This window comes from Canis lupus, chromosome 2, assembly GCF_048164855.1.
Source record: "Canis lupus baileyi chromosome 2, mCanLup2.hap1, whole genome shotgun sequence".
Classification (NCBI taxonomy): domain Eukaryota; kingdom Metazoa; phylum Chordata; class Mammalia; order Carnivora; family Canidae; genus Canis; species Canis lupus.
In genome coordinates, this window is record NC_132839.1 from 19,438,520 (window position 1) to 19,464,403 (window position 25,884).

The window sequence follows — 25,884 nt, forward strand, 5'->3', positions numbered from 1 at the left end:
GTGTGCGTGTGTGTGTATTTGGCTATCACTCTGGCAAATGTCATAGCACTATCTAAAAGCATTCACATCAAAATACCCAATTGTGGCCATGAGCAATTAATTCTAATTTTACTCTAACAAATATGGTAAAAGATGATGAATCATATACTTATCAGTTACTTGTATCAAATGATATGTTGAAGACTTGCTGTAAATGGTGAAGCTTTTTAACATCTGTTCATTCTGTATGTTAACTATACAAAAAAGAATAGTGTCTTTGCATTACCTCAGACTCTTATCAGGCCCCATCAATGAGAAAAAGCCTACTTACCACTTCAACAGCAGAATCTTCTGGTTCATGTAAAATGATGGGAAGATTGCTAATGAAGCCAATTTCTCCATTTGCAATATCTGGAGTAACCACTAAAGAAATATTTTGGATTTCCCCAAATCTAGGACTTACAGGTGGGATTGGGGGAATTATGTTCACCAATTCCACAGTTTCCAACTATAATAAACAAACAAAAAACACATTAAAAATGGAAAAGAACAAATTTTTAAATTAAAAAGGAGTCTTAATAGCACAGGGCAATAAGGTAAATGTGGTAAAGGTCACAAACGTGGCAATTTCATCTCCTCTTTCATTCACCATCCTATTTCAATCTCCTGCACTGGCTTCTTGAGCTGTTTTTTGCTCTTCAGTTATTACTCTCCAGGGTTCTTTCTAAGCCTTTTATCTTATAATTTCATACCCTCTCCCTAGTAATCTCTGGATCTCTCCTTTGAATTCCAAATCTTTGTAACCAACTGCCCCTGGACATCAGAAATGTCACATAGACATTATAGTTAGAATGTTCAAATCAGAAACCACTGTCTCTGTTCCATGTCCCCTCACCACTAACATCATCACACTGCCATCTGCTTTTCCTCTTCATCACCTATACCCAACTACCTTGACCTTAAAGCCAAACTGAGGGTACCCACATCTCTTTCTTCTCTTCCACTGACCCACATCTCCAATCAATTGCCCACTCCACTTCCCTGCCAGAGGAAATTCAATATCAGAAGATCATTCAGAACTCCAAATGTAACATAACCTGTCTTTTCATTTATTGAAAAACAGCATACGTATGACACATAGTATCTCTGTGTTTAACAAACATGACCACTAAAGCAACTTCCATGGTGTTCTCTAGGGCCTCCCTTCATCATCTCACAAGTACAAAATGCACCCACTCTTAAAGACTAGTTTCTTTCCCTCTCTCTCATGAAGATCTGGTATCTCCAGACCTTTTTATTCTATCTTTCTGAACTTCTCCAACTACTCTCCCTAAACTTAGAACTTCATCATAAATTTCACATGTTGCTTGCTTATCATCATTTTGTGCATTCCAGACTTTTACTTCCCAACAAAACCCTTGTGAGTCTGTGTTCTTCTCAGCATTTTCTCAGTTCATGATGTAGACCCAAAACTATAGGTAAGATGCAGTAAATGTTTGTCAGCCCATCCCTCCAACATAAAAAAGAGCTCTACAACAATCCTGGTATATCACAAACCTTCAACATATTATATTCTAACTTTCCAAAATTCAATTCATCAATCCATACAGTGTCCACTTGAGGAGTACAGAAACAGATAATCATTACAGGACTTAAAAAACAAAAAATATTTTAAATTGAAAAGTAACTCTGAACTTAGTAAGACATATGGATCTCCCACTCTTTAGAGTTCTCTGTTAGGCTTTGTAATATGGAAACAATGTCCATAAGTAACCACCAGAAGAGACTTGTGATTTAAATTGATTTTCCACAAATGGACAGAGCTAGTTCTGATCCCACACATAATGTCATATATTATGATAAATGATATATATTTCAGAGGGCAAAAGTAAACACCTTTTATTAAGACTTTTTTTAAGATTTATTTATTTTATTTGAGATAGAGATAGAGCATGAGCACGAACCGGGGGGAGGTGCAAAGGGAAAGGGAGAAGCAGGCTCTCCATTGAGCAAGGAACCCAACTTGGGGCTTGATCCCAGGACCCTCGATCATGACCTGAGCCGAAAGCAGACACTTAACCAACTGAGCCAGAGAGATGCTCCAGGAAATGCCTTTTTAAAGTCACACATTTTGCTTTAAAAATCACAAACAGGAGAGGCACCTGAGTAGCTCAGTTGGTTAGGAGTCTGACTCCTGATTTCAGCTCAGGCCATGATCTCAAGGTTGTGAGATCGAGACCTGCGTCAGGCCTGGTGTTAGGTATGGAGTCTGCTTAAGATTCTTTCTCTTCCTCTCCATCTGTCCCTCCCCATCCCAGTCTTTCCCCTTCTCTAACAAACAAATATTTTTAAAAGTTTAAAAACCATATACAGAAGAAAGATAGGAAAAATTCCATTATTTGGTAAGTAGCCATTTGAGTAAAAGAAAAAAAAAATTAGACTGACCAATTTTGCCAAATATGGTACGCAGACCAAGTCAAGTGAAATAAAACATGTAATTCTTTAGCATACTGCATTTACTTTATAAAATAAATACAATGAAAACATAAATGGCAAAAACCACTTATCTGTCATTCTATCTAGAGAAAATATACATACATATAAATTTCTATTTATCTTAAAAAATATCACAAGGAATAAATAAAATGGATATATTTAAATGTATATATAATACATATTTAATTTATATATGTATTTAAATGCATATATAAAATGCATATAGATATAAGGTGTGCATTGTTTGGAGGCAAAGATGTTTTTGAAATACTTGGTCATGTGTGAGGAAGCATGTGTTTGTGAATGAATACTCTGATTCCCATATATTTGCAAAGAGCTACACTGATAATACTATTTAAAACATTAATATATTTTTACCTTAAAACTTTCTAAAAATAAAGGAGAAAAATAAGTCGTATCTTACATTTTCAAAAAAAACTATAGAATTCTAAATCTAGGATTTTTGAAAAATACAAAGAAGATATAGAAGGCTATGAAATGAACTGATCAAAAGGAAAATGCTAATTTTCGATGGCTTGTTTCCTAGTCTCTAAGCCTTTTTGTCTGGGTTCCTTAAGCATCTGCTAAATCAAACTGCCCCATTCATAAAGAGTCGTTCTTTGCTTTCAGACGGTCTGCAACTGGGACAGCACATTAGTAAACCCCAAGCCTGCCAGAAGTTGTATCTCAGACTAATGTATTTAGCTGTGAGGGTTAGTGAAGAATGAGGAGCTCATGTCTCAGATTCTCCTTTCTTCAGTTTCATTCAACTTTCCATGCAGCATCTGATGCCTCCTATTCTTGAGTTGCTCATCCATTATGTACTGTACAAACTACACAACCTTCTAATTTCAACCAGCCTTCCAGAACCTACAGCTGTTTTGAACCTCGAGGAACTGTGTCAGTGACTAATAACGTCTTTTTTTCTAAACTGTTAAATTAACTGTCTGCACTGTAAGACCTTTTGTTTTTTAACTGAATACAGAGAGAGAAAGAATTGAGTCTGGAATTAGTGGTGCAAACACATTTCTTAATCGGCATCACCAAAATTTAGATATTACACGCTTCTTCAAGTTTCCACTTTTCAAGTATCAACAAGAATAAAATCTGTCTTGTTCATATAGAATGCTGAAAATAGCTCTGCCAATACCTGATCCAGAGAAGGTCCTTAATAAGGTTTTGTTTACCAAGAGATTCTCTGCAGCTACTTAGATAGAGATATTGGATATTTTCAAAAGACTAAAAGCTTAATAGAAAGGTTACTAATATTGGCAGAGATATGGAGGGGTCTGTATCCACAGTAAAAACTAGTCTTGAGAAAGCATGAGAAAATAAATCGGAAAGCTAAAATGGGGATAGAAAAGTTCTCCACAACTCAAAATCAATGTTACTGCATCGCCAGTCCTTAAACTCACCTCGCATCACTACAACAATTACAAGAATGTCAAGATGCCCAGGCTTCCATGAAAGCAAAAGCAACTGTAAAATCTGTGCTTCATTTCACTTGGGTTAGTAATTTGGTTCTCATATCACTTGTGCCCTATGCAAGACTGGAGACAGACAGAAGGGAGAACTGAATACTGACGTACCTTAAACATATGTTATGAATTTAAATGTTTGTGCTCCCCCAGAATTCATGTATTGAAAATCTAATCCCCAGTGTGATGGCATCTGGAGATGGGACCATTGAGAGATAATTGGGTCATGAGGGTAGAGCCCTCACGATGAGATTAGTGCCTTATAAGAAGAGAGGCCACAGGGCTTGTTTCCTGCCCCCTCTCCACTATGAGGGGATGCAGCAATAAGACATCAGTCTGCAAACCAGGAAGAGGACTCTCACCAGACACTCTCCATGCCGGCACCCTGACCTAGGACTTCCCAGCTTCCGGCACTGTAAGAAATAAGCGTCTGTTGTTTAAGCCACCAGTCTATGGTATTCTTTATAGCAGCCTGAACTAAGACAATGCATATTAATGAGATTGCTCTGAATCCAAAGGACACGGACAGCAGAAAAGGCAAAAGACAGAGCTGACACCAAAAATAAAAACAAAAAGCTCCATTAAATTCTGAAACTCCTCTTGACAAGTTATTATCTCCCAGAGACTCTTGAAATCCTAAGTTTGGGAAATGCTACCCTAAGTGCAAACTGCTAAGATTAGTAACTTCCAATACACTTCCATGTATTGTTAGGACCAAAATCATGTGACATATTTTTTATAAGGCCAAAAGTATACCTTTTTAAAATTTTTCTAAATATATCTCCAAATGTGAATTTGGAGCATTCTATTCCCTTTAAAATTTTTGTTCAACATGGCCAGAGCCATGGGCTGGACCACATGCTCAATTCCACTTCACAGATCCAAATGGCCCATCTGGCCACTCATCTCACAAGGGGATCCCACAAGCCACAGGGGAAGCAGATACAACTGTGTACAAGGCCATGTTCTCTTCATTCTTCAGTCCAAGAGAAATTCAGGGGTCCTCCAAAGAATGGGTTATCCTCATAGACAGAAGTATGCATCACACCATAAGTTCCCCATTTTGAGGGGACACACAAAATAATAATAATAATAATAATAATAATAATAATAATAATAATAATAATAAAAGATGAAGAACAGAATCTCCCACTGCTAGTGACAAAGCCTTTAGAAACAATGGCAAAAGGTCTCCCTCTGGGTCCACGTATTACAAAGAAGTATCCTCTATATACTGATAAATCATATATCCCCATAACAGGTCACCTACTAGACCCCCTCCCCTAGGAGTCCTCAAGAAATACACAAATGGTACCAGCATGAACAGTGGCCCAGTTGAAAACAAATTTTAAAAAAGACAAGTCTTCGAATAAAAGGGCCTACCCCACCAAGTGCTAAGCAAAGTGGGACACAGTCCTGTAGAATTCAGAACACCAAGAAGATTAAAAAAATAAATTAAAAAAAGCTTCCAGGGATAACAAGCAAGTTACCTAAAAAAGTAAATAATGTTTCCCCTCAAATTTCTCATTAGCAACTGTGCTATAAGACAATACCTTTCAAGTTCTAAAGAAAAAAAATATTGTTATTATTATTATTAGAGAAGGAGAGAGAGACAGAAAAGGGAGGAGAAGCAGAGGGAGAGAGAGAATCTTCACTAAGTGTGGAGCCCAACGTAGCTCTCAATCTCACGATCCTGAGATCATTACCTTAGCTGAAATCAAGAGTCAGATGCTTAATCAACTGAGCCATCCAGGCACTCTCCCAAATTATTTTAATCTAAAAATTTCTACCAAGCAAAATTATCAATGTGAGTTTGAAGTTTTGTTTTTAGCTTCTCAAAGACTCAAAAAGTTTACCTTGTAAACTCCTTTTCTGCACATGTATTTGAGGAATATATACTACAACAAAACCAAAACACAATCCACGTAGGAAAAATCAAGAGATCAAGATAATTCAGGAGCTCAGTAAAAACCATCCCAAGTAGCAGGTGTGAAGTAAGTGTAGAAAGTAGTTAGTACGGCTAAACTCACCCTCCAACATATACAAAACAGCTGGAAGCTATAATGTGGTGAGGGTGGCATATAGGAAGGGAGCAGTTAGAAATACTACAGAAGCAAAAATAAGCCATAAAACAAAGTCTAGGCAAAAATATGAGACCAATTTAAATATGTATGATTCAAAAAAATTAATGGAATATGAAATTTCATTTGACATATATTTCAGTTAGCAAGGTGTATGGTGATACAGGATGATAAACTCTTTATCAACCCACTCATACTAGGTGAATCTGTATTAAATTTATTTACATAACCAAAATTTGATAACCACCCTTTATTGCTTTCTAATTTTCAGAATCAATCAATCAATATCAAATCCATGGAAAACAGAACCAAACTAACATAAGTAAGTGCAGATTTTTTTTAATTTTGGCAATAAAAATAATGTTTTGGTTAATAAAATTTAAGAAATAAAAAAAGACAAAGTGGAAGAATATGTTAGGGGGCCCTAACTTCTTTTTATTAAGAAGATAAGAATCCAGAGATTCTATCAGTAGTTAATAGACAAAGAAATAGATTTTAGCATGTTACTGAAAAATATCTACACAATCTTTCTCATATTGCTTCTTTATTTCTGTAATGTTTCTTCTGCAGCATCCATTATGAAAAAAACAGTATTTATCTACAAACCCTATTCCTATGTCATATTTTCCCAAACCAACTCAAAAGAATGGTAGACCTCTTTCTCTTTCTCTCTCAATCTTTCCTCTCCTCCCCTTCCTCCATTAACAATCTGTGCTACTCCATTATGTTACCCATTATTTTCTAACCTGCATTTCAAGTTGGTGTACTTTTATCACCTGATTAAAATATTAACTTTAGTAGAACTCTGGTTTTATTTATCCTTATATGACTTAGGAGCAGAAACAGTCTCTCTTTGGACTCCCTCAACAAATTTTAGTAACCAATGGTAGATCCAAACTGTAAACGTGGACAAGATAATGGTTAGTTAACTTTCTCACACAACGTTTAACCAACATTGAAATTGTTTTAATTATTAAAGTACCTTTACTAGGAAGTGGGCCCCATTTTGAAGGAATGCATCATTTCTTATTGGTAATTTTGTAGTGACTTGGGTCTTTCGTTCTGGAAAAATGAGGTTATTTCTCCTGGACATATTTAAGATGCCATCTTTTGCTCGCAAAGGGTCCACAGCTCCAGCCGGAATATAAAGTGCAGAATAAAACATCTTCACATCTCCTTTAGTTCCTCCTTGTCTTGTGAAGCTCAGGGATAAATATCGTTCACCTGGGCTACTTTCAATCTTCTGGTTTTCCATAGGAAAAAATGTTATTAGGCCATAAACATCATCACTATCCTGAATGTAGAACAAAAGCTGCAGATAGAAAAATAAAATATTAAAATGTAGAATTCTCACAGCTGAGAATATCAAACTGTGTAATATCTAGGCTATTCTGATTTTTACTATTGATTTACATGTCATATCTAAGGATGATCACTTTTTATATGCAACAGAGTAAAAGGTGAATCAAAAACAGATTTGATAACTTTCCTAATGTATTGTTCATGGAATTTTTTTTGAAAAGTAAATCTTTTGTTTACAGAACAATCTTGAACAACAGAAACAAACGCCATTTCCAAAACCAGTGTTGTTCCTGCTTCATCAAACTAAACATAGAAGTGATTTGTGTGATCACATTCTTTGGCTCTTCTGTGACACAGAAATATGTATACAAGTAAAGCATAACAAATGATCTACCTCAGCTGGCTCGCTCACTTCTGCACCTCCTCGTATTGTATGAGGCAAAATCCGAAGTAGATAAGCTTCTGCCTCTTCTGGAAGATCATCATTAACTACAGTAAGAGGAATTGATGCCAACATCTGCCCTTGTGCAAAATGGAGAACTCCAGAACTTGGTCTGATATCTGCTGTTACTGGTGAGGGATCACTGCTATTCCGTGTCAATTCCCAGTTCACAGAAATATTCCCATGGGTGCCACCATTTCTAACCACTGTAATTTCTTCAAATCTAGAATTTTAAAGAAATATATATGGTTACATATTATACTGTGTTTCCCTTAGCTAGGCTTTTTCAATGTCAACAGGGCCATCGGATATTGGCAAAAGCAGAATCCATATAATAAAGAATGAATGGTGATTTTTAATATGAAAGGGTAGACACATAGATGTGTCCCAGGAGTCTATCATAATATAAGTTAACTTGCATATTTAAATCACTCTGAAAATAAGAAAGAAAATAGGGAAACCATGGTGGAAGCTCATGAGAGTTCAGCACTATGTCCAACATCACAAATACTAAATCTTAGAATAATACATTAAAATAATTATAGTAGAAGGTTTAAAATAAACCATACCTTGATGTTGTATCTTCATCAATTACAACTGTCCTTTCAAATAAGATACTGTTGAATGAGAGGACTCCATAAGGTTTGTCATTTGGCTTAATGGTGATTTGCACAATAGAAGGGCCTAATAGCACAGCATCTCCCTGCAAGGTATCTTTTAGTAATACAACATGAAATGACTCAGCAATCTCTGGAATGGTGTCATCAACTATTTGAAATTTTAGGTGTGATTCATGAATAAAAGGTGGAAAAACAATTGTTGTGGTCGGCTGAAGATCAATGAAGTCTAAATTTTGTTGGGCATGTGCTGTTGAATTCCCAGTTATAATAACATAACTGATTGAAACTTCATATTCATCAGATCCAATCAGATTCCCATTGTCATCTTTTCCACGAACCACTGGAATTAGGAGTATGTGGTCTTCCTCAGGGACCAAATAAACATTCTGAAGGAATCTCACGGGACTATCATTTTTCTTAATGATTATCTCAACTGAGCTCCTAGAGGTGTTGATCTCAGCTCCTCCTTCTACACTTTTCAGTTGAATAAAAAATATTTCATCATTTTCTGGTACCTATCAAAAAAATATAAACAGTAGCAAAAATATCAATAGCCAAAATATCTGCAAAGAAACCAAAGTGTACCAAGTCACTATGATTCAGTACAAACACAGAAACAAAAAATGTTTTAACTGAAGGGAGCAGATACAGAGGCTTGTCCATATATATTTTGGATAGGGAAGGAAAAGTTCATAAAGCAATGGTATGGTCAGGTATTAAAGCAAAGGCATAATGTCTTTGAACCTGATCACTCTTTAGGTAATGCTAATGATTTGACAGTAAAGCTGGACATAAAATTTAATGGTTTTATCAAATTGGTAGTGTCAGAAGTAACATGACAGTAATCCAGTAATAATATATAAGAACTTTTAAGAATCTGGAATGGTATTATTATAGATATATAATATCTAAAAATCTGGAAAACTACATTAAACATCACATGCAAACTGTTTTCAACCATGTGAATTATTCTTCTTTTCTCTAAATGATATCTAATTCACAAGATAATCATATCAAACCAATCATATGATTTCCAAAATATACATCATGCCTCTGGAGAACAAGCTATATAAGAGTCATTATCAGGCAAATGATGACACTGTTAAACTTTTCTTTTTCTTTTTTTTTTTTGCAACTGTATAGAAATCCTAGGGATAATCTTCACTATGCTGTTTATTTTTTTAAAAAGATTTTATTTATTTATTTGACAGAGAGAGAGAAGCGGGGGAGCAACAGAGGGAGAAGCAGGTTCCCCTAAGCAGGAAGCCTGTTGTGGGGCTTGATCCCAGGGCCCCAGGATCATGACCTGAGCCAAAGGCAGACACTCAACTGACTAAGTCACCTCAGCACCACATAAATTCTATTTTATGAGTGAAAGGGAAAAAATAAATCTTTTTACCTCTACAGCAATATAAGAGGTAAGGCTATTTATCTAAAACAAAAAGTGCTATGTTTTGATTGATGATGTTTTTATTGCCCAATTTTACTGAGGAATAATTCAAATATAATTGTAATATATCTAAAGTGTACACATGATGGTTTGATGCACATATACATTTTAGAATAACTGCTGAGATCCAGAGAATTAAAACATGCATCACCTCACATAGTTGATTCTTTTGGTGTGAGTGAGTGAATGCTTATGATCTGCTCTCAGCAACTTTCAAGTATACAATACTGTATTATTAGCTGCAGGCACCATGCCATACATTAGATCTCAGAGGATGATCTTTTAAGTTTCTATTTAAAATGTATAATAAATTGTTGCCTTAAATTATAACCTTTTCAAGTATTTAAAAACAAAAGGTTTTTATTAAAGAACCAGACGAAAGAGAGTTATCAATGCCACCTAATATTTTGTTTTTTCAAGAGAAACAATTTCTAATAATGTCTTCTAATTCATTTGTTTTTCTTCCCTGGGGATTTGTTGTGATGTGTCTTTATGATTTTTTTGTAGGAAGATAGAGAGATGGTTATAAGTTCCCAGCTATGTTATTATCTCTTTTTTTCTGATACTACCAAGATTATTTCATAGAAAAGTTATGTTTTCTCTCATTTAGTTCACAAGAGATATCTTTGCACATTATTGTTCAAATCCATTTTTTTCTTAGTTGAGCTGTGTCATGTATCTCAATCCTTGGTAACTTCAATGAGAAATGTAAACAATTAAAGCCTTCCCATGAATACGAACATTTAAAATATCCAAACAAAATAACACCAATTACAGTAGAATTTTTTTTTGTTTTTATAGTAAAATCATAGTAAATTATAGTAAAATCTATCCAGCATGGGATCCCTGGGTGGCGCAGCGGTTTGGCGCCTGCCTTTGGCCCAGGGCGCGATCCTGGAGACCCGGGATCGAATCCCACATCGGGCTCCTGGTGCATGGAGCCTGCTTCTCCCTCTGCCTGTGTCTCTGCCTCTCTCTCTCTCTCTCTCTCTGTGACTATCATAAATAAATAAAAAAAAAATTAAAAAAAAAAAATCTATCCAGCATAAGGATAGGTATAGCACTACCTCAGCTCAAAGCTGAAATCACTAACAAAAATCAATTATCAAGGTTTATAAAATGCTCAAGTCTTAGTATTAAATGTGGTTGCCAATTATATTCAGGTTCATCAGCTTTTAGATATACAATTTAATATAAAATAAATCAGGAAAATATTAACCAAATAGATTCCAAAATCACTATTTATATCTAAAGTATATACTAACTAGTTAGTACAATACGCTAACTTTACATAGGACTATGTTCTTGAATAATTTCAAATACTGAATACAATTTAATACTTGACATAATGTTCTCTAACATGCCTGTACTACAGGCACGGTCCCTGTTCCACTGAAGCATTTAACATTATCTCACCTCATCATCAAGTACTGTCAAGTTATAAACTACTGTTGCTCTGCCAGGGGGAAAGGTGATGTTTCCTTTAACTGGGCTCAAATCTTCTTCAGGTGGATTTGGGCCACCCTCTACCTGCAAAGAAACACACAGTGCCATCAATAAACACAAAATTTTCACAAGAGTATGAAAGCATTGCTGTGACTTCGACTAACAAAAATCTGAAGTTTACTTAAAACCCTTTTGCCAGGGCAGCTCGGCTGGCTCAGCTGTTTAGCACTGGCTTCAGCCCGGGGCGTGATCCTGGAGACCCAGGATCGAGTCCCGCGTTGGGTTCCCGGCATGGAGCCTGCTTCTCCCTCTGTCTGTGTCTCTGCCTCTCTCTCTCTGTGTGTCTCTAATGAATAAGTAAATAAAATCTTAAAAAAAAAAAAAAAACCCTTTTGCCAGAAGAATTATAGAAACCGTATGTGAGTCTGCCCTTCTAGTTAACAGTCAAGGCCTAAAAAATAGTTATAGATCTTGACTATAATCACATTAAACTACATGGTTTCCTAGAGCTTTCTTTTCTTCTCAGCCATTATATTAAACCTGAGGGGAAAAAAATCTATCTTTTCTTAAGAGGAAGGTGCTCAAAATTGGTAAATTCTCTTAAGTAATATAATCAAATGGTAGTACCACTACTGACTGTGTAACATCAGGCAAGATATTAAAAAACTCTGAGTGGCACTTTCCTCATCCTCAAAATAGGCATAGTAACAGCCACTTCACAGGCTAGATGTGAAGATGCAATAAAATCATTCCTTTTGAAAAGTACTCTGTGCTTGATCCTTTTCACATGCTAAGGCTATAGCAGGGAACAAGCAAGCTCCCTACCCACAAGGACCTTACATTTAATGAAAGGGAAAAATGACAAATAAATATGTATTTTTCAGATGATGATAAGTATTATGGAGAAAAAATTAAGAAGGGCATGAAGGAGACGGGGCTCTGGGAAGAGACACTGGTTTTATGTGAACTAAGAATCAGTGTAAAGCACTTAAAACAGTAATATGGCAACATTAAGTGCTTAGTAAATGTTAGTTGTAATTATTTCTATAAAACAAAGGCTCAAGACTCAGGAAAGTGACTCTAGACATCCATAAAATAACATTCAGAATTTGTGATTTTGTTTATCCTTTCCACAGCCAATTTTTTTCCAATTCTTCCCACATGTATTCAATGCATTTTCAAAAATATACTGCATAAGCACATATTTTTAAGCACATGAAACATTCCTTAAGGCTTCCTTTGTAGAACTTGCAAGACTATTGCATATTTAATTAGGTTACAATGTTTTTCATGAATTACTCTCTTATGACATTTTATTTTTTTATAAAATTAACATAACCATTCTATGATGGAAGTCTCCACAAGCACAAGAAAAACTCTTGACATGATATCTTACTCATGTCAAATGCTGTAACATCTATGGACCTCCATGGTGAAGTGTGACTGCTCTTAACAGCATCCATTTGAGAATTTTTTTAAATGGGGAATGTAAATGGGGGAAGACTAGACATCAAATAATTTTACATAAGCCTAAGTAATCCATGGGCATTTTTAAAATTTATTCCTTGAAAAGGTTTATCATAAAGATTCTTTTAAAAAAAGATTTTATTTATTTATTCATGAGAGAGGCAGAGTGAGAGGCAGAGATATACGCAGAAGAAGAAGCAGCCTCCCCACAGGGTGCCCGATGTGGGACTCAATCCCAGGACCCTGCGATCATGCCCTGAGCCAAAGGCAGATGCTCAACCCCTGAGCCACCCAGGAGTCCCTATCATAAAGGTTCTATGAATTTTACAGGATTAACATTACTATTATTTTATGTTGTGGTTTATTACTGTCCTTGTATATAAAATGATAAATTGTGTTTCATGATAGTATACTGTATGTGAGCAGCAAGCAAAACATTTTTTATTAACCATAAAATTTATCAGATATTTACTTTTATTTCATTTTTATTAAGGGCCATGCTTATTATACAAAAGACCTTAATTTTTTAAGTTACAGCCACCTGATACAAACTCTGAAGTCTTACCATTTAAAGTAATTTCAGAGTATACTTACCTCAAAAGTCACAGTGACCATTCCATAAGTCCCTTTTTCTCTGATGAGAGTAAGAGGCACAGATTCATTTCTGCCCCTGGGCTCACTCACTGTGACTGAAAAAGGCTATTGGGAAGAGCAAAGGCAATCAGGCACTCATCAACCAGAGGTAGAAGTGGTACAAATTGTTACCTTAGAAATACTGTATTTACATAGACAAATTAATCTACATGGTACATGGTATGCTAAGAATGTGGTAGCATTCCCAGCATTAATAAACTGCAGCTAATAAAAATGCTTAAAAGGTTCAAAATAATAGTGTAAAGGGAACATAAAACTAGTCGGGCAAAAGATGCAAGTTCCTGCCCTGGTTCTACCATTCATTAGCTAGCTGCTTTGCTGAAGGATCTTAAAGGTCATCTAGCTGAAAGATGAGAAATTCAAAAGCTCACAAGGGCCCTGGATGTCCCAAAACCAAGTTGTGTCTCCACACCAGAGCAGCTCATTGGGACCACCCACTGGGAGCTCCACCAAAAGGCTTTGCTCTAATCCACTATGCCCTCCTCCTTGGTCTGCTTGACAATGAAAAGCAAAGAACTGCTAAAGATTTTCAAGACATGATCACTGAAGGAAAGAAGTCAGGACTTCAAATGCTGAAATGTGTTTGGCTGCCTGAAACCAGGCCTAGAGAGGAAGAGGGAAGAAGCCAGGTGCATGCTAGCTAGGGCGGCAGTGACCATCTCTCCATGGTGACACCAAGTCTCAGTGTCCCTCTCCATAAACAGGGATAGGAATGCCTGTCCCAAAGACATCAAACATAATCAGTGTTATCTTCATCATCAACATAATTATTATCCAGGCCAGGAATCAAAGTCAGCCTATTTTGCAACTAGTGTGAGCTCAACAGTTACTCTGTTTAATTTTTACCACATGGGTCAGGTGGCCAGTCTGGGCTGCCTGGAATAGTCAGGGACCTGCGACCAATGCTAGAGACCAGGATTCATCCCCAGAGGCTAAAACGTAGTATGTCAAAAGGAAGAAGAAAGGAAGGGAGCAAGGAATGAAGTAGGGAGGGAGGAAGGGAGAGCAAAAGAAAAGAAATTTTAAAAAAGAAAAGAAATGAAACCTTTAAACAAGTCAGTATGAGGTTAGGGGTAATAAGTTGGGAGTGAATATAGAAGAAAGACAGTAGGAGAAAAATTAAGCAATTAAGGGAGCCTGCTTCATAATTAACTAGTGTTTCCCTATCATTTAAATAGAAATGACTGATTAATTAATTTAATTAATTTTGTAAATGACAATATAATGGAGGTCACAAAATGTCTACTATATTGACATTATCCACATCTTTTTTAATAAAGATACTGCAATTAAAAGATCATATTTATCTACAGCCTTCCTTGTTTCAAAGATAATTTAAGGTAAGAAAATGACATATAATACAGCAATTGTAGCAGCAATCTAAATTGGAAAATAAATAAAAAGCTGGGGAGTTTCACATCATCTTTTAGTAATGATAATTAGTAACATGATTCAAAAAGACTCAGTATCAGGAAGGTTATTGTAGTCTAAAACTTAGTGGCAAAATCCAATTGTATCCAAGATAAATTTTGTTTTAAGAGCTGGAAACAATTTCTCTCAAGGGGGAATCTGTTTTGAGTATTTGTTTCTAAAGATAAAACTCTCTGAACATACTGGCCAGGGACACAGGAATACAATGATCAAGGAGAAAAAAATGAATTGCTGAGCAAAACTAAGGGGGATGATAAGGAGTTTCATCCTTTAAGAAATATTAATAAGTGAGAAAAGTCTCAGGGTATGGATTGACTACAGAATTTTTAAGAACTATAATATCTTCATTCTATTCAATTCTAAGTTTACTGTAGGTTTTTTCAGCACTCTTCCAGTAAGTTTTTCTTATCTCCCAACTTTCAGAGGAGGCTGACAAACAATATTTTAAGTGGCAGCTAAGGAAATCAAGCAAAAGAAACTAGACTATAGAATCTGCTGCAGACTTAATGTCTGTGCCCCTCCCCCACACCAACCCAAAGTCATGTTCAAATCCTAGGAGGTTTGGCCCTGTGGAGATGATTAGGTCGTGATGGCAAAGTTCTCGTTCTCAGAAATGGGATTAGTGTCCTTAAGCCCCAGAGAGCTCCTCTGCCCCTCCTGTCCTATGAAAGCACAGTAAGAAGACAACATCCAGAAAGCAGGCCTTTACCTCCTCGATCTAAAGAAATCCTAGGCAGAACAAATGAATAGTCTATAGAATGTGGGACATGGATAGAGACCGAGTGAATTTTATTTAAATACCAAATGGCAGGATGATATCAGGTGACATCATGAAAAATAACCAAAAAATTAAATAATTATCATCTAGCAACCACAAGACTAATCAAATTGTAATCATACCATATTAAATGAAATAATTCCAAATGCATTGTCATTTGATAATATTGTCACAGTCACAGTCCTTGGCCATCCAAGCTTCACATTTGCTGGAGGTTTCTAAAATAAAAGCCCAAAAATAAGTTAATGAAATTAAAAATATGAGGAACAGAGAGTCTTTTTTTAAAAAGATTCATTTATTTATTTTGGAGAGAGAGGACTCTTCAGTGATTGTGCAGGGAACCTGATGTGGGACTCAATCTCATAATATCATGACCTGAGCTGAAGGCAGATGCTCAACTGCTCAACCAACTGAGCCACTCAGGCGCCCAGAGAATCATTTTAAAAGTTTCTCTCTTTATGTAATTGTTTAGAATATATGTAAAAATACAAGCACACTTTTAATGCAGATTAAGAAAATATATTCAAACTAAGTTAACATGGTAAAAAAGTTCCATATAAAAACTTTCCAAAAAGTTTTAAAAAACATTAATCACTGGCTATTAAAATATAAATCATTATAATGGATAAGTAATCACTGGCTAGTAATGACATAATTACTCTAACATCATTACTAATGTAACAGAGAAGTAAGCAGTATGAAATTCTATTCAAATATGATTTTTTCTTACACTACAAAAGGTCCTAAAATTTAAGATTTATTCTATAAAGCATAGAACCAAATTAAAGCTGAAATATTAAGATATTTTTTCTAGGGGATCCCTGGGTGGCTCAGCGGTTTAGCGCCTGCCTTCGGCCCAGGGCGTGATCCTGGAGTCCCAGGATCAAGACCCACATTAGGCTCCCTGCGAGCAGCCTGCTTCTCCTGCCTGTGTCTCTGCCTCTCTCTGTCTCTCTCTCTATGTCTTTCATGAATAAATAAATAAAATATTTTAAAAATAATAAAAAATAAAATACATAAAATATCTTTTCTAATCAATAAGGGAAAACATTTCTATAACATTTCTATTGATATGCAACAGAACCATAAAGGAATATGCAAAAAAGTAATATATAAAAGCAAAACAGGATTATTTTTCAAGTATCATTTTCACAAAAATTTTACTTATATTGACATAATCATTTTTAAAAAAATTCTCAATGCCACTCAGAAAAATTAACTAGAGCAGTGTTAGCAGGCATTACCTCAACCTAATAGATCAAACCATAAAGGACAATTTAAACCTTAGGCTATTCAACCATTTTTCCCAGGGGCAGTCCAAAATGATTCTAAGGCGCAGGGACCTCCCACTTCCACGCCTGCTTTTTGTATCCCTTTCCTTTGAACTCAGAAGTCTCGGTCATTCTTTGTGCATCTGGTAGCAGGGGAGGGATAAAAGAGAAAAGGGCCGAATGGAAGACAGGTTTTCTGGAGCATCTGTCACGGCAATTCCTAAATAAGCTGAGTGGATCCAAAAACTAACTGTAGAATCTTCTAAACAAGATTGTCTGAGGAATAATAACCAGACCGTGGAACTGCCAAAGAGGTTGTCAGTTCTGAGTTCTACGAAAACCACTTCCAGTCTCTAGATGGGCTTATCTCCAGAGAAACATATTTTTAAGCACTGCAAGGTTTCTATGAGTTACAGGTGGGTGGGAGGGGCAAGAAGGACTTACCTGTAATGTTAAGTGAAAAATAAAAGTTTCATCAGGCTCTGGTAAGTCGTCATCACACACTGCTATGTACACTGTCCTGTTTGTTTCTCCAACAGGGATAAACGCTGCAGCATATGTATCAAAAAAGTCACCAGTGTCATCTCCATACAGCTATCAAATGCAAAATATAGATAGTTCTTATAACATAGTGTTAGGACAAGCAAAACGGATACTAATTGGAGCGATCAACACAAAAAACAGGAATCATCAACTCACACTGATGTTTACAGATAGGATGTGCAAAAACAAAACAAGTATTTAACAACTGATAAAAATATCCTCAAAAAACATTATTAAAATGATTTGAAACAAAAAATATTTGCTTATGCTCTGGAAGGTAAAGAAATCATTACACAGAAAAGTAATAAGTATATAGCAAAGTAAGGATGTGAATTTTTTTCCCTGCCTCTTGGTCTGAAGTGGATAACAGAAGAACTCACAAGAAAATAAATTGTAGCTAAAATGCTCCCAAAGAAGAGGTGGAAATAGCCTGCCAAAATATATCAGGAAAATCAATTATTTACCATATGGATTTCAAAGAAATGATTTTTCCAAAACTTTCAACTGAAATTTTATTTATATTTTCCCGTAACTCAAATAAAGACCCAATTCCTTTAGCATTCCAAATTATTAGTCACCAATAAACTTTTCCTTAACATTTTAAGACCTCATTCTGTAACACAGACATTTCTAATAAGATTTTCAAGGGAAAAAAAAAATTTTCAAGGGAACAATAATTATGAAATTATAAAGAAGCAACTTCTTGTGCAGATCTAAATGAGATTTGTTTTGCCAACCAACTCAAAATGAACTTAGCTACTAAGAAAAAACTATGATTTAGTAAAAATAAAAAATAAAGAACATGTATAGAAAAATTATACTCAATGTCTAGCTTATAAAAATAAAGCTTAAATACTTGAGATATCCAATCAAGGTGTTAAGAGTATTTTTAAGGAACTTGTACTCCTTAACATAGAAAGTAGGAGTCTTTTAGAAAAGCATTAACTATCAAGAGCTACTGAAACAAATAAGAGTAATCCAACCCAAAACATGACTTAACAATCCAAAATATGCAAAAATTGATACATATTTTAACACTTTCATCAAAGTAGCATTTATAGCAGCAAATATTGGAAGGAGCCTCAATGAAAAACAGGTGAAAGTGATTGGGAAATGATAATGTCACCATCCAGAGAAGCTGTGAAAATGACAGGGCAACCCCAGAACATTCCTATGATACAATCAAAATTATGCATAAAAGATTACCAAGTACCAATGTATACTCAAGTTCAAATGAATTCAGTAAATATATACGCACGTCATAAATTAAAAACTAAAAGCAATGCACAAAATTATAAAACTGGATTTATTTCATAGGTTGTTTTTCTTCTTTATCTCTTTTTGCAATGTTTCTCGATGTGCTAATTTAACCTATTGCTTCAAAACCTACTTTTGAAAGAAAATTTTGAGTGCTTTGGGCCTCAACTAGCGCAATATTCTTAGTGGTCATATGACATTACTTTCAGGTTAAACACAAATATATGCATACATAATCCATCCAATGACTAAACTGTGTGCAAGATAGCTTGACAGTTTAACAAACCACGCCTAACTTCTACTTAAGTTAATGTACTTCATTTCTCCCAAGCTCTCTGACAAAATTCATTTTTAATTTGCCACTTTTCTGCTTTTAAATATTTTATTTATTGTCCCTAAACCACTGAAATAAATATCAGATAAATAAATATCTGAGCAGAGATATGGACTTGAATTCAAATTACTCAAATTTTCTTTTACTTAGAAATACTTAGTGATATCTTTGTTTTTTACGTTTTAAAATAAATATATGAACATTTAAAAATAATCAGTCTATATCTTTAAATACTATTGTCAAGTACATATACTACCTTGGGGCACTGTATAAAATCTATACGAAATATAAGTGGAATAGTGTAACTGCAAATCATTTATCATAATGAAACTACTCAGAATCTCAAACAGTTAAAAAAAATTTCTGTCATTGAAACTAAAAAATTTCATATCATCTACTTCAGTAAGAATAGAGCTACATCATTTCTTACCGATACAATCGCAGTGACATTTGCCGGCTCTCCTATTCTTTCGATGACAAGACGAATAACTGTTGTACTTGTTTCATTAACTACAAATTTTGTTTGTCCAGCAAACCTTATTTCTGTCTCTCCAAACACAAAAGGGATGAATAAAGCTGACAGGAGATTTACTAGTAAAGATGCAGAAGGCATCCCTATGAGAAAAAAAAAAGCTTTGTTCACAAAACATATCTAATATATTTTCATTAGACTGTGTTACCTACAGGTATAAACACAGAGTGAAGAGCTAGACAGAAAGCAACTAAGACATAAATAAATCAAATATTAAGTGTCCAACGTAAATGTGTGATCAAAGAAATAAGTTGAAAATTACAATCTCTTCTGTGGTTCTTTTTTCAATTCGTAACTACTTTTTGTTCTTTAACTTACATATCAAGATAATAGTTATCAGTAGCCTTAAACATATTTATTAAATTAGCATTTAAAAATTTTTTGACCCTCTAATTTATTCTAAGAAAGACATAAAGCAGTACCTTTGGAAATGGAATTAAAGCCCATATTTCCTCCAAATAAAACTGTAAAATGCAGCTAAAGCTAAAAAATTCAAATGGGATCAATAATCCTAATGGGGCGTCTTTGTCTTTTTATTTGATGATCACACAAATATGAGAGAATTCTTAAAAGTGGTATATAAAAGCAGCTGAAGCTAAAACTTTATTAATAAATTGATTTCTTGGTTGTGTCTATCTTTTCCTGAAATTTGTCTTGACAATGTTTTTAAAAATGTTTTAGTTATTGCAAGAAATGCTAATGCTTTCAACATAAATTTCCAGGACTTAAATTTCTCCCATTTTATTAGCTAAAATACTAATATCATTTCTTTAGAAAATGTCTATGTTGTTTTAAAAATAAGCAAATTTGGCAAAGTATTTCCTTCTTTTCCATAACTTCTATGTTTCCTTCTTAACTAGAATGTGTGTGTTTATGACTCATCAATAGTGTTCCTACTTTCAGCACTGTGTAATTCAAGTGTTTTCAAAAGCACAACAGTGCAGTGGACTCTTGAAAGCAGTGTTGTTTTGTAATGTAGATGTTCCTCTAAAAATGTGAACAATTGATCTCACGGATCATTAAGATTCCAATGGATTATGTGATCAGTCACACGAACATAACAAGTTCATGTGTTTTAAAGGAGAGTTGCATTATGCACTCTATGAGCCAAAATGCTTCCTATTAATCTTTACCTTGGTCAAGAAATAATAAAACTTTCATGTATGTGGTACTTCCACCTAGCTACACATGGCTTTATTTAGAAACCACCAAACCTTGATATATTTTAGTTTAAATGCAATTTTCTCAGTCAAGTATATTCAGACAATGCAATCTGGGATTGCTTAATGATGTCTCACGTATTTATGGCTGCAAAATCCAAAGAGAGGGATGCAGAGGTCAGATGGAGTCCAGGAAGGAGAAACAGGCCAACAGGGACAGAGATCCTGGAGGACTAAGGCATTTTGTACACCTGTGCCTTCTCTCTAAGAATGTTCACTTGCAATGGAGATAAGGGACTTGGGAGGAGAAATAAAACCAGTGTCTCTTCCCTGACATCTAAGGTAGGAACCTTAACCAAAAGAAAGTTAATAAAAAAAAAAAAAAAAAATGAGAGAAAGGGAAGGAAAATGGCAAAGCCTGAGGCAGGAGATTAGGAACAGCTCTGGGCCACCAAAGACAAGTGAAGATCTTCTGTGGAATTCTAAAGCCAGAATGATTTCACACCTCACTTATGACAAATAGTGGGAAAAAAAATGAACTAGGCATGAAAAAGAGAATACAGAATGGAGGGGTGAGGAGGCAGTGAGCTTGGCCTTGGATGTGGAAGAAAAAGATCAACTTTGGTCTGTTGTGAATCTCAAAGAAAAAATTCCTTGAATGTGACATGTGACAGAATTTCGAGAGAAATAAGAAGACACCTGAAGTGAGAAAGAGCGGAAGTGAATTACAGGTTGACAAGGGGGAATCATGAAATAGGTTCTCAAAATTTGTTCTGCGTAAGAATCAACTCAAATGGTTGGTTAAAATGGTAACTCACACACTCAGAAATTCTAATCCAGGGAATTTAGGTTGAGGCCCAGGAATCTGCATTCAACAGACAGCCCTATTGATTCTAATGTAACGGATCCTTGAGATACACTTTGACATACACTGTCCTAGAGTGTAAGAGTGGGAGGAGTGTGTTCCGGAGTGGATGCACGACAGGCTGCATGTGCATCTCTGATGTAATTACTGAATTTTTCAATGCAATATGCTTGGACTTACTACAGACTTCCTTATATATATTTTTTATATATTACTATATTATATTCTAAGATTCCATATATCCTGAAGAACTGCAAAGACCTATATTACTATAGAAAGTAATCAGAATAACTAATGCAGAAGTACTGATGTTGTAGATACTTTATATAATAACAACATATTTAACCTTCACAATATCCCTGTGAAGAAGACACTAGTGGCATTAATCCCAATTATAGCTGAGGGAACTAAGGCACAGAGAGGTCAGTGAACACATGCGGTGTTACCTAGCTAAGGGGTGACCAGGCAGGATTTGAAGATTCAAGTGGATCAGCAGTCCATTTGCAGACTCTACCCCATAACCACACTATACTGTCTCTATTCCTACAAATTAGATGTCTCTATCTTAAAAAATTTGGTGAACTGCTTATGCTACATGTTTCCAAACTATCAAATCAACCTGTCAAATATTTTAAACTCATGCACAATAACCAAAACTACCATAAAGCTGTATAATTACAAGTCTCCTAAAAGTCTTCACATTATACTATTCTAATAAACATTACATTTATTTAACAGAAACTACAGTTCTCTTGACTACTTCAAATATTTAACAGCATCTTTTAATATCAGGGCCAATGAGCTCAAACGGTGCATTCTTGCAGTTTCCCAGGCAATTAGAGCTCCAAGATCTTGTGGTTAAGTCAGTAAATTCATTTTAAATTGGTGCACATCAGTGAATTTTGAGATTATGTGAAATGAACAAACAAGCATGATTGGAAATGCCTCAAATTCTGTGACATCATTGATAATTGAATCTCCCCTGCTTTCATCTTTTCAACTTGTAAGAAAAGTTGTTGAGGCAAAGTTGGCATTCAATAGAGACTACAAGATGAAGAAAAAGCTTTGAAAGTGAAGTTCCCATTAGAAGACAGACATAATTACACCAATGCTGGTTTCTTTTTTAGAGTAACTAGGTACATTTTCCTCTATCATACTAAAAATCTAGTCTTTGGAAATCCTTTTATTAAACTGAAGACAAGGCATTAGCAGCTGACACAACAGGTAAGTCTGTCTATTTCAGGTCACTTTTCTCTTACTAGATTTAAGAAAAGTTTTACATAACCTATCAGATCACCTATTCTAAACTTCTCTATGAAATGAATTTCAAACAACATGTGTTTAAAGTTAGTTAATATTCATATTCTGTCACAATTGTAAAAGAATAATTTTAGCATTATTAAGGCATTCTGCTGCTCTGCAGTGGCATGATGTTCCAGTATTCAAACCCTCTTCTTTTCAACTATCATATATGTTCTCCTCACACTTGCTCAGTATGAGTCAAAGGGAATGAAACCTGTTCCTACCAACAGATCTCTCATCTCTGAACAGATTTCTTATCATACTAAAACAATATGAGATATCTGTTGTTTTCTTGCTTGTTTCCTGAATTTTACTATGAAGTTTTGATGGAATCTTGATCTAGGAACAAAGTCCTCAGTTTTTAGATTCTAGTAGTTGCATTCAGCCTATCCAACAAGTCATCTAATTCTGCAAAAAATATTTCAAAATTAAAATCAGGAATGTATTAGAATAATTCCTACAATGCAAATTGGTTGCTTTCAGAAGAGCACATTAAAATGTAGTATGACGTTTGTATAGCAAGCATTGTGCAGCACCCTGGGCTCATCGCGGAGGATATAAACATCCGTAAAATATGGTTCTTGGCTCCACGATATTCACAGTGATGGGCGTATGCCTCAGATCAGACCAACCAAAGCCCAAAAGACAATTCTGAGATTCTCGCTTGGGCTAAGGATGCAGATTCCCTCTACTACTGGATTTGAGATCATTTTGATTGGGGCCAATTTCCTCCAAAGCCTGGAAATGAAGCCAACACAGCCAAAGACAGAGCCAAGAGGTGGAAAGGAGCCAAGTCTTGATAATCAAGCTCAGCTTTCTGAATCCAGCTTTACCCTGGCCTTTTCAGTCACTGAGGCAATAAATTACATTTTTTTCAGCCGCCAGCTTAGAATGAAGTTTCTGTCACTTTCAACATCAATATTTATCCATTAATCTCCAATCTGTGACACTATGAACCCATGTCAGAATATACCAAGTGGAAGATCCTTCCAATATTCAACAGTCTTAATCTTTCTAAACTTTTATGAAAGGATACCATACTACCTTTCCTGGTCCCTATCTTTCCTGCTCCCATGCAATTACTATCACTATCTATATTTTCCCTTCCTCCTCAAAACTAACATGCCTAGTAAGGAAATCCAGGACATGCAGACAAACCAAAGATGTCTTCACAATAAAACAAAATAGGACAGGAATACACCACACTGACCCAGTGTTCTGAATAAGTTGATTCACTCTGATTGTCACAAGGAACCCAATGCTTCTTTAAATTAGCATGGAGTTAATTCCTTTCTCTCGTTTTTGTTGTTGTTGTTGTTGTTGTTGTTTTCCTGAATGCCAGCTCTTCCTTCTCTTTGGAAATTTAGTATTCACTAACTTGAATCTCCACTTGGGTTACTTAGCACACAACATATTAAATGTCATTTATAAAATAATATCCTCCAACACAATATGTCATAGTAATCACAGAATTCTAAATTCTGGTTATCAAGGGTATTATCTTCCTCCTGTCTTGCCTCTTATTACTGGGTACCTTAGGAAAGGTAGCACATATAGCATATTCTGAGTAAATGGGAATAGCCTGCTATTTTAAGTTTCAGTAAGTCTATAGGAACAGAATAGAATAAGGAATAGAATAAAATAAATGAGAATCAGCACCCAACAGATGACAATATAAAGAAAAACATACATTTAAAAAAAAGAAAAACATATATTAAAAAGTTGAAGTTGATTTGAGTGATTTTGCAGTAATCAGCTTTCATCAAAACCTTTGGTCAATTTAAAAGTTAATCCTGTCAAAGTACCCGGATGGCTGGATGGGTCAAACCTCTGACTCTTGATTTTGACTCTGGTCCTGATCTCAGGGTTGTGAGACAGAGTCCCACCATGGACTCCACGCTAGGGGTAGAGCCTGCTTAAGATTCTCTCTCTCCCCCTCTGCTCCTTCCTCCTTCCCCCACCTAACTAATAAATAAATAAATAATAAAAGTTAACTTTGTCTTTTTAAGTTTCAGAATAAACAACTGTACAACCCCTGTGAGTGACTGGATATGGTGAAATGACAAACATTATTAGTGCAGAATTGAAGGGATGCATTGACCCTTTGTTTCAGTGTTGCCTTGTCAATGCCATAGCAAGCATCTTCCCACAGTGCGACCACCAGGTAACTGATACTGAAAATATGATCCTAATGGAGAAAGGTTTTCTAGTTTAGAATTACTTCAATTCTATTACATTTACTAACAGGCATTCTAAGGCTATAGAGTTACTCTTACGGAACAAGAGAAGTTTCATCACTCATATCATAAATTATTCAGCTTCTAAGAATTCTTGTGTTATTAATATGGGTGAGTACTACAAAAAATTGATGGTTTCCTTCTTCCATACCAAAACAGAATTTAAATTTGCAGCTTTCTTTTTTTTAAAACTTTTTTTTTAAGATTTTATTTATTTATTCATGAGAGAGAGAGAGAGAGGCAGAGACACGGGCAGAGGGAGAAGCACCCAGGCTGCCCAAATTTGCAGCTTTCAATAAAAAGTAAGCTGATGAGGGATGCCTGGATGGCTCAGCGGTTGAGCACCTGCCTTTGACTCAGGGCATGATCCTGGGGCCCGGGATCAAGTCCCGCATGGGGATCCTCCAGGGAGCCTACTTCTCCCTCTGCCTATGTGTCTGCCTCTCTCTCATGAATAATAAAAGCTTTAAAAAAAAGTAAGCTGATGATACAAATACAGGAAAAACTAGATATTTTTAAATAAAAAAGGAGATAGTCTCTATAGTTATTGGGACTACCCATAAAGCTTATTACCATTGTTTTAAAATTCATTTAAAATTTTTAAGTAATATATTTTATTTTATTCATCTTTAACATATATACACTGGCACAATATTAAAAAGTAAGTCTCCCTCACACCAGCCTGTACCAGCCATATGCTTCTCCTACTCAGAGTCAATTACAATTATCAACTTCATCTGTCTTTCACAAGAGAGACTC

General features: G+C 35.3%; 1 protein-coding gene across 1 annotated transcript in view; it reads right to left on the minus strand.

Annotated features, from left to right (window-relative positions):
* The window catches only part of ADGRV1 (adhesion G protein-coupled receptor V1), a 520,471-nt gene that overhangs the window by 468,086 nt on the left and 26,501 nt on the right, over positions 1–25,884 (minus strand). The window contains exons 2-10 of the mRNA XM_072791879.1: positions 19,460–19,644; positions 17,340–17,489; positions 15,747–15,842; positions 13,356–13,460; positions 11,265–11,378; positions 8,348–8,913; positions 7,731–8,001; positions 7,017–7,346; positions 311–487 (exon numbers count right to left, since the gene is read on the minus strand). Of these exons, the coding sequence (XP_072647980.1) occupies positions 311–487; positions 7,017–7,346; positions 7,731–8,001; positions 8,348–8,913; positions 11,265–11,378; positions 13,356–13,460; positions 15,747–15,842; positions 17,340–17,489; positions 19,460–19,644 (1,994 nt within the window). The remainder of the gene's footprint in view (positions 1–310; positions 488–7,016; positions 7,347–7,730; positions 8,002–8,347; positions 8,914–11,264; positions 11,379–13,355; positions 13,461–15,746; positions 15,843–17,339; positions 17,490–19,459; positions 19,645–25,884) is intronic.